At 39.9% G+C, this 16,116-nt stretch overlaps 1 protein-coding gene across 3 annotated transcripts in view; it reads left to right on the top strand.

Annotated features, from left to right (window-relative positions):
• The window catches only part of syt14a (synaptotagmin XIVa), a 31,946-nt gene extending 18,383 nt beyond the window's left edge, over window positions 1-13,563 (top strand). For 2 of the 3 annotated variants that reach the window (XM_088312735.1, XM_088312903.1), the window contains exons 6-10: window positions 5,197-5,468; window positions 5,566-6,015; window positions 8,723-8,912; window positions 10,294-10,371; window positions 12,311-13,563. In XM_088312735.1, the coding sequence (XP_088168861.1) occupies window positions 5,197-5,468; window positions 5,566-6,015; window positions 8,723-8,912; window positions 10,294-10,371; window positions 12,311-12,624 (1,304 nt within the window). In that variant the 3' untranslated portion in view covers window positions 12,625-13,563. The remainder of the gene's footprint in view (window positions 1-5,196; window positions 5,469-5,565; window positions 6,016-8,722; window positions 8,913-10,293; window positions 10,372-12,310) is intronic. The other variant, XM_088312824.1, reaches the window with a different exon arrangement.
• Window positions 13,564-16,116: the final 2,553 nt, after the last annotated feature.

Below are 16,116 nucleotides of genomic sequence, written 5' to 3'. Positions count from 1 at the left end.
TGAAAGTGGAGCTCCCGTTCAACACACTCTCCATGGGAGGGTTATGAAACAGTCAACTGTCTGCATATTTTTCTCCTTCGTTTTCCTTTTTTTTTTTTTTTCCTTTTCATATGCTTCATTTGCGGTGCTGGAACAATTCAGCATGGACTTAATCACAGGAGAACCAGTTCTAGCCTGTTTGGATCATACTGTTCTCTGCGTTCATCTGTTAACATCATTTAACTAGAAGTGTGTGGTCATTCTGAAACATGAAAAATGTTCGACGTGCACTCGGGCTATATCATCAACATCAATTATTAAGGGCTGTGTAACTTTTTGGGACATTGTAGTAAAACTGCATGCGACATCAGAGGATCAGGCTGAGAGAAAGTCGTTCTTAGTTAATAATGAATTAAAGATCCCGCAGCTTATTTTTATACCGTTAAAAGATTTATAGAACTTAGTTATTTGTACAGTTGATATCAAACCAAAACCAACATTCTGCCAGAGTAATCCGACATCCAATAATCATAAAGTCAATTGACATAATGAATGCTCATTAATTAAAAGAAACATTTACTACTCGTAGTTGGAATAAATCTAATTTGGTTTCATTATTTTGACTGGACGACACGGTGATCTTCTGCTAACAGAAGAATACACAGTTCGGTTCATATCTCGGTTTTGTGGTCACGGCTTTTGACTCGGTTCCTGTTTTTCTTCAGTACTGAATTAATTCAAAAAGCAAACTCACTAAACATGCCTGGACAAAAATGATGATGCCTTTACCTTAATATTTTGTTCCTTAACATTTGGAGGCAATCAAACTGTTTTTGTGACTTTAAATAATCCCTTGCATCTGTCAGCAGCTATTTTGGCCCATTGTTCATGAGCAAAGTGCTTAAGCTATCTCAAGTCTGAAGGGTGCTTTCTTCAGACAGCATGTTTCAGCTCCTTCAATAGGATAGCAGTCATTCATAACAAGTATGACATGCTACTGGTAGATGGTCATTTTAATTTACACGTGGACCGCATCTGAGAGTCAGTTCCAAAGGACTTTTTAAATGTTAATCATTTTGATTTTCCCCAACATGTCTCAAGACAGAACAAACTATAATTCAAAATCAATGTCCGAATTTTATTGGTTACTTTACATGAAATGTTTTATTCATTATTACTTTTGTTCGATTGGTTATTTCTGTGACCACTGTGGCGTTTTCTTTCATTGTCCATAGGACTAAACGTATACATATACAGTAAAAAAAAATATTCCGTCTGGTTCTGGATTCTGGAATGCGAAATAATTTTGAAATACGGCTGCACAAATGTTGCATGCTTTCGATGATACTGTTATGTCACAACCCCGAAAAGGAATCTCTTCCTGCATTCTAAATCACTGCGTCATGTCTGAACTATCTTGCTATTATATAAGAAAGTGGGTTTTAAGACTGAATGTCTGGGGCAATCTATTTAAAGCATTGTTAAAATATGCTGCTGAATGATGAATAGTTTATGACATGCCTTGGTTCCATCAGTAACAAAGGATCACAAATTATAAATCCTACTGAGAAAACTGCGGTGGGCCTAATGCTTGCAGGGAAAAATGTATTTTTGGTACAAGATGGTGTAATAAGGATGACTAATGTATATTTTATTGCAATATTTTCTGTCTTAAATGTGATACATGATCAATTGGTAATGACCCCTCAACACGTTTTCAGTGGTTTCATACCCACCTAAATACAAGAACACTTTTCCTCCATTAAGTCATTTCACTCTGGTTAGAGGAGATATGCGTGACCTGATCTCCAATTTCCAATGTAATCTACAGTGATTCCTTATGTTGTCAGTAGGGGAGCTAATCTGTGATTCTTTGCTAAAGGACAAGTCATTTCTGATTCGCTGTCCATTGAAAGGGACGCTGCTTCCCCCCTCGAAAATCAGTTGGTAACTCATAATATCTTGTACACATGGGGCCTGATTCACTGAGATCCTTCACTCTACCAATTGAAGGGACACTTCATTGACATTAACATTGGCACTAATATATTAGGTTTGCATGTAAAAATGACAGCAGTAGTAAATCTGCTTCTCCTCACGAGGGTCGCAGGGGGGGGGGATTCTGCCGCCTATCCTAGCTGTCTTCGGGCAGTAGGCTGGGTACACCCTGAACTGGTTGCCAGCCATTTGCAAGGCACACATAGCTGAACTACCAACCGCGCTCACACTCACACCTAGGGACAATTCAGGGTGTCCAATCAACCCACCATGCATCTTTGTGGAATGTGGGAGGAAACCGGAGTACCTGGTTAAAACCCACGCAGGCATGGAGAGAAATGCAAACTCCCGGATTGAACCCTGCACTTCTGAATTGCGAGGCAGACGTGCCAACTCGTCGGCCACCGTGCCGCGTCTTTATGACAATGAAGTACAATTAAAACCAACAAGGTCTGCGGCAGGTGTTGAACAAGGACACTGGCTACTAGAAGAGGCATTCATGGATATATACATAACTTTATACAATGTAACGACCATTTCTTTATTTTAATGCATAATTACAGTTTTATTTTCCAATTTTATTCTTAATAATGAAATTTCAAGAATAAATTTTTTGACTCCGTTTATGATGTGTTATTTGTGGCTTTGAGTTTTGCTCAAGGTGAGTATACTGACCTTGACCAAATTCAGATCAGCCGTTCTAGACCTGAATGATGGCAGTTTTTGAGTTGAGGAGAAGTCAACTAAAACTCATGTTGAGACTAAGAGCACGTTAAACCTGCTTGTTGTAATACCCCCTGAGGTGGGTGCAGAGCTTACATCTGGGAGCTGATTACCTATAGTTCCCAGCTGCGCCTAATTGCTCAACATTCCCTGCACCGCTGAGGGAAAGCCATGAAAAATACAGAGGAGTCAACTGAAAGAAAAACAAAACAAAAGAGTGGCTCATGACACATCCGCATCAATTTGGTAAGTACTCTACTTGTCACAGAGCTGACAGAATATTCATTATTTGGCGCTCAGAGTGGAAATGCATTTTTTTGTTTCATTTGATCCAAGACCCTGTAAAGTGGCAAAAATCATCTTTTAAGTTTGACACACCACTGAGAGAGGTAAATCTGCCAATTATTTTTTACAATAAGGCTCCAAAATCATGAAAAAAGAAACAGATCTTGATTGTGAGCTTTGTCTTGCACTCATGGGGGCTGGGCCATGCACACCCCAAAGAAACAACGCGGGCCCACCTTCCCATTCATGTGCCGCCAGAGAGTGTCAAACTGCGCTGAGCATACTTATTATTGGAGAAACAGGCTCAGTCGTGGCAAACCTCTACATACTCCAACAGAATGGTGGGGGTCTGGTCAATTCCCCATCAGGAGGGATGTGAATTTCCAACCAATAAATGACCAGGTTTTTGGTCTTCATTCGGCTTTACAGCCAAGACTGGCAAAAAAGGCAAAACAAGCTCATATGAATCTGTGAAGGAAGGAGGGCTTCGAAGAGAAGTGGAATTGTAACCATTCCAATTAGCAGGGTGCAGGAAAAAGTGACGCCTTTACACAGCAGCTCCCGTCAAATCAACCGCCCCCGGCTCAGCAGGGGGAAGAAAACGTTCAAAATGCATTTGCTTCTTTTATCAAGGCCTCTATGACACTTGGTTAAAACTCCTTTGCCTCCATCATGCTGCTGAAATGTGTCACTTTGAGGTGAAGTCTCACTGTCTGACATGAGACTGAAAGTTCCAAGAATTTTGGGGGGGGCTCCGCAAACAAGTTGGAGTTGGCTTGTTTTTCTAAAAGTTCGGAGAAAGAAAAGGACTTTTTTGTTTATTTGTTTTGTTTCCTGAGCCGTGTTTTATTTTTTCTCTTCTCGGCGAGTGTCCCGATGGGAGTATTAGTGAAAGCTGTTTAAGTTAGGCAAGTCCAAATTGGACAATGAAAAATAGCTATCAGAATGTCGCTGACAGAGTTGTTCAAGATTTGGTCATGTGTGCGAAAGAGATGTCATTTTTCATTGACTTATTTTAACTGAATCATACAAAAGGTGGAGGCCTGAATCTGTTTTGGGTTCGAATCTGGGTTCCGGCCTTCCTGCATTGTGAAATTTGCATGTTCTCCCCGTGCCTACGTGGGTTTTCTCCAGGTACTCCGGTTTCCTCCCACATTCCAAAAACATGCATTGTAGGGTTAATTAAAGACTGTTGGGGTGAATGTGAGTTGAAATGGTTGTTTGTGTATGCCCTGCGATTGGGAGGTAACCAGTTCTGGGTCTACTTGTTTTTCGCCTTAAATCTGCTGGGAGAGGCTCCAGCACACCCTGATGAGGGCTAATGGGTTCAATGGATTCTACAATGATTCAGGTTTGATGCCCGCTGCTCACATATTTATGCATGAAATGTATCTGACATCCACCACACATCTGTGAAGTCTGCCTGTGCCCTGATCAAATTCACCAAACTTATTTAGACCAGCTGCGCCTGCCACTACTTCTAAGTAGTCATAACCAGAGACCCACCTCAGTTGCGCTTTCTCCAAACATAGAGCCCATAGTGCATAGGGAAAAAAAAACATTTCCACCTATAACCAGCTTACAGAGTTCAGGTAACCAAAAAAGCGTGTTTTTGGTATGTGTGAGGAAAACTAAAGGCCATATTCTCCCATTCATGTTTGAGTTATTTTTATATTTTGCTTGGCTTGTGCACTGGTACTTTGATTCTCTCATCCAAATTTGACAAACCCACCGTGCGCAAGAGTTTGATGCAAGCACACCAACTTCAGAGAAGTGACTGCCATCCAGTTGGGAAAATACTATGTGACACTCTTTTGGAGGAAGCAATTTGCATAGCAGATCAAGAAGTTATGCCGATCCTCATCAGCGCCGTATGCACTGCTCATTTGACAGTTGGACAATATTGGTGAACATGCAAAGCACACAGAAATATTATCAAGAAAGTTTCAATCTCCTGAGGCATTTTGGAAAGACCTCTTTCTTGAGCTGTCACAATTATGTTTCTCTGTATTCAATACAACATACTTTTGCCCCAAACAACCAACACCATCCGGTGGGGCATGCCGTTATAAGACTTCGCCACCATAGGGCCAACATTACCAAAGCACCAATGTTATTGCTTGGTGCCAACACACCCGCCAACCCGTCTTCACACGGTCATTTATCCGTATCCGTGATGTTTGTATCCTGTCTTGCTCTCTACTATAACAGCCAATTGCATCCAGAGGATGAGGCGGACACCCCCGCTGGATGAACTCCAACCGCCGCCTTATCAGGATGAAAATGGATCCCCGAGGATGTCTTACACACTTTCAGACCCCGGTGACGCCAAGTGTGATCTCTCACTGACTAGTGGAAGCCCCCACCTTTCCTTTCGCAAATGCACCAGTGAGGGCAGTGATGGCCATGAGACAGAGAGTTATCTCAACAAGGGCTATGAGGAGGATGTGCCCAGCGACAGTACTGCTGTCCTCAGTCCAGAGGTAAAAAAACGAGCTTTCATGGAGACTTACGCCAGGAAATCAAATGAGGCGATGCTGTAATTAATGATGTAAACCCTCCATATCTCTGTCTTGTTAGGAGATGTCTGCCCGCAGTTCAGCAGCACAGCTCCCTAAAGACTACGATCCAGATCAGCTTGCAAAATATGGCACCCTTGATGTAGTATTTGACTATGATCCAGAGGAGCAGCAGCTGGCGGTGACCATCATGGCGATAACAGACCTTCCCGTTCTAAAACACACTGGCAACATCTCCTGGCAGGTCCACCTGGTGCTGCTGCCCACAAAGAAGCAGAGAGCGAAGACAGGTATCCAAAGAGGCCCATGCCCTCTTTTCACAGAGACCTTTCACTTTTGCCATATGGAGTCGGAGATGATCAGCAACTACGCCATTAGATTTCGACTTTACAGTATGCGGCGAATGAAGAAGGAGAAGGCGCTCGGGGAAAATGTCTTTTATCTTACCAAGCTCAACCTTCAGGGAAAAATGTCTGTGCCGGTCATTCTCGATCCATGCTGCTCGTACCCAGTAAGTAGGTTCAAAGCAGGTCATTCCTCCTACCTCTTACGGTCATACACAATTGTTTCAGGGAGGGAGGTTTACCTTGTTATTTTTTTTAAAGCGTTGTTTTGTCCAATGATAAATCCCATAAAGTTTGGACTATAATCCCTGCACTTTAAACAATAATAGGACTCACTTGCGGATTTTCCTGAACCCAGGATCATCCTTTTCTGTCTCCTCTAGTCTTAGCTTCTTTTTAACTTTGTGTTTAATGTTCATGAGTTTTTCAACAAGCTCCATGTGTTCACATTTTTTAAATTAAATATGCACACACTCAAGCATTCCGATTGGTATTCTGATCTGGTTTGCCCGAGAATTTACCTTTATATGTTTAGCAGTTTTAGTTTTTTTCTCGTATTTGTATGTAATCTGTCCTTCGCAAATGGGCAGTTTAGTTTGGCATGTACCTATTAGTTCTCATAATGTTTCTGTTTGCTTGTCAAGAGAAATGTTCTTTGAACGTACATAACAGGATCATTGCAGAGAATGGAAATGCAATCATCGAGCTAACGGCAATCAGCATCTCTATCACAGACAACTCTTCGTTAAATAGAAATAGAAATGCGGGAGTAACACATGCTGTATATTCTGGTGCACCCATTTGTCAGATTTTTACGGTAATCTAACCAAGGATCAAACTGTTGCCATCATAAACCATTTATTAACTGCGCAGTAATTTTAAGTTACAGAAAGAGGAATATGACTGAACATTAATAATAATAATAATCCTAAATCTATCTATATACATTGTGCAAATGCAATAACATGAACAATAAGGTAATAATGTGTAATAGCGTAAAAACAAAATGTCTTAATTCAAGTTTATTCGTGGTACATTTTTTTTTTAATTTCAGGAAGGTTTGAGTTCGCTAGCATTAGCTAAATATACCCTGCACTCAACGTTAGATCTTGCATTAGGCTTTTTTGACCATGCTCGTGTTATTTAGTTATGTCACAGGTGTCAAACTCAAGGCCCGGGGGCCAGATCTGGCCCGCCACTTCAGTTTATGTGGCCCATGAAGGCAATCATGCGCGCCTTCATGTTTCTTATTAAAATACCAGTATTGCAAATTGTCTTCAAATTTAAAAACATTAAAATATTCCAAGCATTTTTTGTTACCAATCACACTTTTAAAATGAATTGAAAGGTGAACATTTTCCTTGATTCTGATTTAAAAAAACTAGTTGTGCATCAGTTTGTTGTGTATACGTAATAATAATTATACGATGATGATTTATATGGGTTGACTGTCAAAATGGCCCACAAAACTATGATGTGGCCCGCATGAAAAATGAGTTTGACACCCCTGCCTTATGTATTTGTTTTATTTAAAATTGGGTTGACACCAATGTGCTTACTATATTATTTGTTTAATAATTTGGGTGCAGCAACAATAATAATAATAATAATAATACAACCAAAATGATACATTTGATATTACATCATGAAGACAGAAAGAAAAAAAATATCGACATAATTAGGTGTAGGTTCTCATTATGGTACTTTAATAATAATTTACCTCAGATGCTTTTTATCAAATAATTCATAAATGCATTAATTCTCACTCTTCTTATCTGATATCAGGTTAAAAATGTTTTTGAGTATAAATATTAATCATCAGTCTATTGCATTGAAGTGAAAATTCAATGACTCAACTGGACCAAATTAAAATGCATTAGGAGGCAGAAAAATGTCAAATCTTCTGGGGTGTAGTCCTGACTTGACTTGTATAGTGGTAGCTGATTAGAAATGATCCAATGTTTTAGTGGTGCTGTTATTGCAACGACAAAAAGTAGAAATGAAGAGATTGCTGCAGTTGCATTGACATGATGGACTTCAGGGTCATCAATAGAGGCACGGTTGGTGCTGCTGATCAGTTCGAGGGCCCACTAAGGAAACTTTGCTTAGGGACCCACAGAAGACCGGATGGGCGATGACGGTAATTTCCAGAGTACTCTCCCGTATACTGGCCTTTTTGACAAAGTATAAATCGGATGCATGTGGATCAACATTCTTACTGCAGATGCATCGCTTTTATACCCGATATAAATCTATGATTTAAATATACGAAAGAGGTGTGTGAACATTGTCATTGGTTGTAATTCTTGGACTTTCCTCATCCTTCTCTTCACTCCTTTGCTCCTTGTCCAGTACCTTCTGTCCACCAACTCCTCTGCCTCACTGTATGTTTCTGTCCATTGTAGATGGATTTTTTTTTTGTGTCCAGCCCACTTGCTCTGATCATATCATTAGAAAATACAGTATGTGTTGAATTTTGATTTGTTTTATGTAAAAGATGGCAGCTATGTTGATATTAACATTTTGCATGCCAGCGTTTACAAATTTCCAACACAAGTGTGACACGCTTTCAGTGATTGGTTTTGCAATAACAGAGCATGTGTGTTTAGCAAATTGAGTTGAAATACCTGAACAGTATTTAAGGTATGACCAAAAAAGTGTCAAATTTTAAAAATTAGTTGAAGCCACTGAGAATCCGGTTTAGAGAATGGGGTTTCGTGTTTTAGCAATTGTGAAAAACTCAAATTGGCAATTTTGGGGTTTGGATTCACCCAAGGTCTTTCTGTCCCTGTTGCTTGCGTTGAAAATAGAAAATAAGAGTATAATCTGCAAACATTTGTAACAGTGACAAATGTGAATGCTCTAAACTTGCAGGGTGCTGAATCCCAAATCAGTCTCTCAGATATGACGTGCAGTGAAAGCGCCTCATCGTTCCCATCAGTTAGTCAAACTTCTACACCAGAAATTCTGTTGGGTCTGGTGTACAACGCCACAACAGGACATCTCTCCGTGGAAGTCATCAAAGGCATTCATTTCAAGAACCTGGCTACCAATAAGCCACCCAGTAAGTATTGACAAATGTTTTTTTATTTAATTTAAAGATGAAAGACGTAATGTTGTATTATTTGTGATCCTGTATGTTCGTCATATTATCGTTGTATACAGCGAACACACTTGACATCTTTCTTCAGCTTGTAGTTTAAAATATTTTGGAAATTTTCAAAAACAATATTTTGAATATGCTCAAAATTCCCTTGCGAAAAGTACGACTCCGACATGAACGCCCATTTTACTACCTCGCAATTGTTCGCCTCTCAGTGGGATAGTGGCTTAAGGCTCTGGCTGTGCTGGTCGACACTTCTCTTCAACATTACGCGGACATTGAGAGTCGTACTTCTGGATTAGAAGACAAGGTGGTGGCCCCCTTTTTAAGAAGTGAGACCAGAGACTGTGTTCCAACTACAGGTGGAATACACTCCTCAGCTTCCCCGATAAGGCCTATACCGTGTATGTAATTATTCGTCATTGTCACCTTTCTCCCAATTTCAATTGTGTTGTGCTCTGGCTGTACGGTCTGGCAGTTGATGGAATGTGGTTTTTAACCCGGTATGGAACACTGAGCTATCTCCACACCCTTCAGTGGATACTTAAGGGTGTATGGGATTTTCCCAACCAGTCCAAATGTATTTTGTGGACTTGGAAAAGCCTTTTATTTGGCTGTGTTGTTGGGACATTGGCCATATGCAAATGATCAAGTTCTGATGACTACATGTCTGCTGAACCCATTAGCTGCTGAGTGCAAAGACGTCGCTATGAGAATCAGCCCCTTGAAATCTGCATCCAAGGCTGTCTGTCATGAAAAGTGTTGACGTCTTGTCGGTCGGTAACAAAAGTCTGCCCTCGGTGTGTTCTTGTCCTCAAGTGAGGTTTGGATGAAGTGTGGTGATAAAGGATGCATATATGCTGTGTCATAGTGATCTCTGTATTAGACCGGTGTGATGACGTGATTTCTGTATGGTGATTCTATGTTCCTTACCCTCACGTGTGGTCACACATTGTGTTGCCGTTGTGGCAAATATGTCATATTGTGTTACTTTGAGTGCTGCTATGTCTGAGTTCCTAAACGCACACAATGTCAGAAATGAAAGCGGGCATCAGCCACAACATGCTTTCTTTTTAGGGAGGTTTGTATTGTATTTTATTTGGTTTTATTAAGATATTTAAGTATGTTTTGATTCCTGTATTGTAAATTTTCTTGCTGGGCTCCACAGTCGATTTTCAACGCATCTAAGCAGCATGTTGAAACTGAAACGTCTTTTTAAATTTGGTGTTATGTTCCATAATTTTTTACCCTGTTTCTCTCCCCTTGCATCTTTTGTCTTTGCCTAAAATGTTGTGATCCAGTACCACCTATTTGACACTTTGGTTCGCTGTTTTTCTTACTGCTGCCCAACCCTTGTTGTCAGATGGGCTGTTCTGTTGTCTCAAACACTTGATAGGTGGACAGGTTTATATTATTAGAGGTGAGTGTCTATCCCTCTCTCAAATTACACGTTTCAATGTCTTCATGTGCCTTCATGGATGTAGATAATCAAGCAACTAATTGATTTGAGAACTAATGTTGCACAAGTGTTGAGTTGGGTCCACATTATAAAAGCTTGAATGATTTAACTCCATTTTTACTCACTCATCCATGACGAGAAGTGCTTATTTTAAACTTGAATGCTTCCTTGCATGTATTCTATGTGTTCTCATCATGCCTGAAATCCTTGACTATTTTCATTTTGACATTTCACTGGAGTTTCATCCGGTTTACTTGATGATTGGCTTAACTGTGAACTTTGGCATGGCTTGGCTGTAAATGGATTATTTTTCAGTTGTACAACGCACACAACCTAAACAGGACTGTAGTGTTTAGGCATTAATATTCATGATTTTCACACTGTTCAGTAATCATAAATGAATATGGTTCACTGAATGTGACAAATGACAAGCATTGGCATTGTCCTGGTTGTACCGTAGTTTCCTGAATCTCGTGTAATCGTCTTTTTAAATGGAGGAAATACTCACATCCGGCAATACAGATAAAATATCTTTGTGCAAAATCTTCATGTATGACGTGAATGACTTTTTGTGTCTTACAAAAGGGGAAGCAGCCTGATGAATGATGCAAAGCAATTTCAAAGCGTTCCTTTTTTTTTTTTTTTTTTCAAAACAGTAGCAAGCCTGCATGTCAAGTTAATCATCAGTTGCAGCCCCTCTCATTCAGCAACAATACCAAAGTGCCTTGCATCGCCGTTACTGACCACTTAAGACCTCCACAGCTCTTCAGAGCCCATTCAGCATCCGTCAAAAAAGAAATCAAGGCTATTTTTTCCAACAGCGCTTTTATGTCAAAGAGAGCAACTGAATGCATCGTTCAAGGCTGTGAGCGAGTTATTGGAAGGCAGCTGGCACTCGACGGTATGAAAGCCTGATCTATTAATTCCGTTGCCTCCCTCCCAGATGAAGACTGCAATAACCCGTATTATTGTGAAGCTGTAGATGAGGGGCGAAACACTCTTGGAGCCATTGTGATTACCTCGTTTACGTTCATTCAAATGTGTCGCTTCACTAGACAATGGATAGAAAAAGTCTTCACACCTCAGTTCAAATGCCAGGTTTTTGTTTTCCCAAAAATAAGAACAAGATAAATCATCAGCATTAGGAGAGGAATCATCTGTACAGAGTATTTATCATGTACACACACGTACACCAAATTTGCCCGATCAAAGCAGCAGAGGAAGGCAAACCCACAGTGCTCGGGGCTCCCACTCGAGCAGGGGGCTACTTAAGCATCCAGACCAGAGTTCAATCTCAGTTTCAACGTTAACATAAAAAATCGTTTAGGAACTAGCGGTGACTCAAGACTAGCCCAGTGCCCTTTCCGAGAAATAAATAAATAACACCAGGCACAGAACCTGCAACGTATTTTTTTGACCACTGTTTACGTGGCCCCTGATGCCAAGGAGATTTCAAAGGATTGTCACCACTATTGCAGAAGATCATCATCCCCATCCTATAGGCAGACATGTTGGTAGCTCTTTCTAGTCCATTTTACCATTCAAAGTATGCTCGGCTTAGACAGTCGCATAGCAACAAGACCGAAGAAAGGCTTCTTGCGCCCTTTGAGTTCTTGTCTTTGTTATGAGGAACACTTTGCGATAGCGCGGGGGGAAAACATCCTATACAATAGTGATCTCAGACATAAACTGCTGTGGCATTACTTAAAGCAAATGATTTGTGGAAATTATGTTTTGTTTCTGATGCATAGGATTTGATTCAAGCAACTGAGAGACAATGATTTTGCACAAATGACCAATTTCTTCAATGATCATTTTTGTTTGTATATATATGTAGACAAATGATGTCTGCCTCTAATTGTGCATGTTTTTATTTCTTTGTTCTTTGTTCTTTGTTCAGACACATACGTTAAGCTGACCTTACTGAACTCCATGGGCCACGAGATGTCCAAGTGTAAAACATCTATCTGTCGAGGACAACCCAACCCAACCTACAAAGAGACGTTTGTCTTCCAGGTTGCCCTTTTCCAGCTATCGGATGTAACGCTCATCCTCTCCGTCTACAACAAACGCAGTATGAAACGCAAGGAGATGATTGGCTGGATTTCTCTCGGGCTTAACAGCTCTGGGGAGGAAGAGCTCACCCACTGGACTGTGATGAAAGAGTCCAGAGGACAGCAGGTTTGCCGCTGGCACAGTCTGTTAGAGTCCTAAATGCGCTACAAACGTACGCAAGAATCTGACCACTAACTTTCCGCACTCATCATCTGAGCTGGGAAAAAAAGATGCTAACAGATGGGACAATTCTCCTTTGATTTCCAGTCAATTTAATTGCGAGCGAGAAACACGGGAATATAATATACTGTGCTGAGACAAAACATGTACAAAGCCTTCACATGATTAAACAACTACAGTGGAGCCTCCAAGGTTGAACACGACACACCCCACCATGTCTGAACTCTAATTTGTTTTCTAAATAATGTTTAATGTCATATTTTAAGAATGTATGTCAATAAACATGACATACACGCACTCGGAAACTTTTCGGGCTAATTCACATTTTTTATGTATTTCAATTGGATATCAAATTCCCATCCATTTAAATTACTTAAATTTAACAAACTGGCCAATATGCTTTATGAGCTGTATTTGCCAGCCAAATGAAACAAATTAGAAAAATATCTAATATATCCAATGTTTTGAAAAATAAATGACTGATTTATGCAGAGCTGGGCACTTTACCCTTTTTTGCCAGTCCGTCCACCGCCCTCTGGCCGGTATCTCGGTACGGTACACTCTCGGGCCTTATTTATAAAAATTGTCTCATGATTTATACATAATACACATTTCTTGTTCTATTTATTGCACACTCTGAATTACAACCTCAACTTCTTTACACTTGTTTACATTCAACGTCCTACAATTATGGACAATTAACTTTCGAGGTTCCACTGTATTGTGCAAGTTTTTTGCTGTGCCTGTTTTCATTCACATGATCCCAGCTTGGGATATTTCAAGCAACACTGCCAACCCATGTCAACTTTGTTTTAGTCCTGTCATGACTGAGAAAACAACAGAGAAAGAAATTACACCAACAAAACAATCTGATATCATTGACAGGATGTCTTATGTATTGAATTCATGACTTTCCAGCAAACATTATGTAGTCAAAAAAAAAAAAAAAACGGAACTATTCCTGGATGTTTTCAGAATTTCCGCCAACCACTCCAAGGATCAATAAGTAGAGCACAAATGTCACCTTCTTTTTTGAGCCTCAATTTAAAGTCAGATTTGATGAGGATGTCCAATCTCTGCCCCCTCGACTGTGAGTTGCGCAACAGGAGTATTGCCGTGACGATGGCAAAAGCTGGAGCGGGTTGCAAAAATAGTCTCATTAAGATCGATTGATTGTATTTTTGTGGAAGGAACGTCATCGCCATGCAGCTGAATGTGGCGATCTGTTTATGTGGCGTATGCAGCGGACACATCGCCAAACACAAAGAGCCCTCAGACATGTTTAATATAGCAATTATGTCCTAGCTACCGAAGCTCTTTTATGATATTTTTTCGTTCGTGAGTGACATGGAACAAATGAATATCAGTACAACTGAAGACACTTCTTTCATGGACAACTTGCATCCTAAATGAAGCCAACTATGGTGCTATGCGGCCGCTTTGCTGCTCACAAAGAATCCCTTGCCTTATGGCCTGAGTCCTTTTGGAGTTTTGAAGCCAAATCATAAACAAGTGGGCTGCATGATTACTGGCAAATTGCAGCACGCCACGCTCAAACTGTCGTGCAAAAAATTCAAAGTGGGGGTTGACATTTGAATAAAAATACGTTATGTCAGGGCCACTTTCTCGTGTCATGTACAGACAAACGGAAAGTTCACAATCTTTACAGTTCCTGTGCTTGTGACAAAAGCTTGCTGTGTGCAGTGTTTACAGCGTTGTGTGTGTGTGTGTGTTAGGGAATATGCTGAAAGGTAGAGTGCAGTGAGAGCGGGTCTGTTTTGGTGTTTTTTTTTTTTTAACCATCATTATTGAGAAAATGCTAACCCGCTTCTTGATTGTTTGCTGTGTCCTTTCTGTGAACTAAATGGCTGATATTTATTTTTGTATCAATTATAATGCGGAAGAAACTGTATTTGGACACATTAATAACTCTGTTATGCAGTGCTGCTGATTTACTTTGATAATATTGATTTAATTTATTCGTTTGTTATTTGTGGAGGATGGTTAAAATTTTGCCTCGTTTTTCTGAAGTCCAATCAGAACAAATCATTGCAACAAAACCACAAAGTGTGAAAAAATGACTTGGCACAGAATTTAACGTTGGCTGTAAGTTATTCATGTGATGAATGATTATGTATCCGGGTTGTCTACATGAAAAGACGATAGTCTAGTTTCATCAACATAACTATAGCTTTCTTAAAAAAATAAAAATCTTATTAATTGAATAGACAGATGTCTCAAAGTGAATAATGGCCCACATTCCTATGGAGTTTGTGCAAATAGTTGTCATCTGTGGTCTTGTCGGCCATTTGTTGCAATCGAGCTCACAAGGATTTTTTTTTTCCTTTGATTTTTGACACCGCTAGAGTTTTTTTCATTTTTCTTAATACAGCCGTGGGGGTGAAAAAAAAAAAGAGACCGCCATGCTTTATCCAATTTCTTGGTCTTTGGAAAATGTCTCAATAAATTCTTCAATTCAACTCACTGGAGCTGTTTTTGTTGTAATTAATCCAAACAAATGTACCTTAATTTGTTCAAGGCATTCAAAATGAAGAGAAAACTGGAGAAATAAGGTGTCATCCTTGACATGAATTCAGTGTGTATTTGGGCGTCAAAAACAAAACTTGGCAAAAACAAAAATGTGGAATCACCATCTCAAAGAATGTTCAATCAGTTTTGATATGTCAGATTTGTAGAAAAAAAGCAGATTGCAAACATGACACAAAACAGAAGTGATTTCAAAACAGTCAAAGAAATCAAGGGAAAGAAGTGGAGGTCAGTAACAGTTGTTTAGACCAAGCAGACGGAAAAATATGCAATCATGAAAACAGCAAAAGTACACTTCAACACAGCACGAGTAGATTGTTGCGTCACCTCTGTCATTTCTAACAGCTCGCAGTCTCAGGCATGAATTTAACGAGTGATAAACAGTGTTCTCCATTAATCTGGCTCCGACTTGGTTTTGATTGCGTTTTTGCATTTTTTTCATGTTGGAGCCTTGCCACTAACCATGTTCGTCAACTTCCATCGACAATTTTTAATTATATAATTATAAACACTAGTTTTGCATTGATTTCGCCAAAACAAATTGATACAATTGAAAATGCAAGCCTGTGATTGGCTGGCAATCAGTTCAGGGTGCACCCCGCCAACTGTCCGGTGACAGCTGGAATAGGCTCTTGCACGCCCGTGACCCTTGTGAGGAGAAGCGGTTTGGATAATGATTGAATGGATGAAACTACAAGCTAATATAATTTTCCTGATAAATAAATAATACAAAAACCGAGCTTGTTGTTGTAAAATGCACCATCTGAGACTGATGATTCCATAATTTGTGCGATGGGTTGTATCAGTAGCTCCATTCAGAAATGCCACGGAAGCATGTTGGCAACTATTCAACGAACTACCTTGACACATTTTTCTGAATCCTCTGAAATGGAGTGTAAAGGCTCCACTCACTGTAATACAAAA

Source organism: Idiotropiscis lumnitzeri, chromosome 1 (assembly GCF_059441095.1).
Source record: "Idiotropiscis lumnitzeri isolate Australia: NSW breed Sydney's pygmy pipehorse chromosome 1, RoL_Ilum_1.0, whole genome shotgun sequence".
NCBI classification, from domain to species: domain Eukaryota; kingdom Metazoa; phylum Chordata; class Actinopteri; order Syngnathiformes; family Syngnathidae; genus Idiotropiscis; species Idiotropiscis lumnitzeri.
The sequence above is the reverse complement of the archived record's forward strand: the minus strand, read 5'-3'. Positions and strand labels throughout refer to the sequence as shown.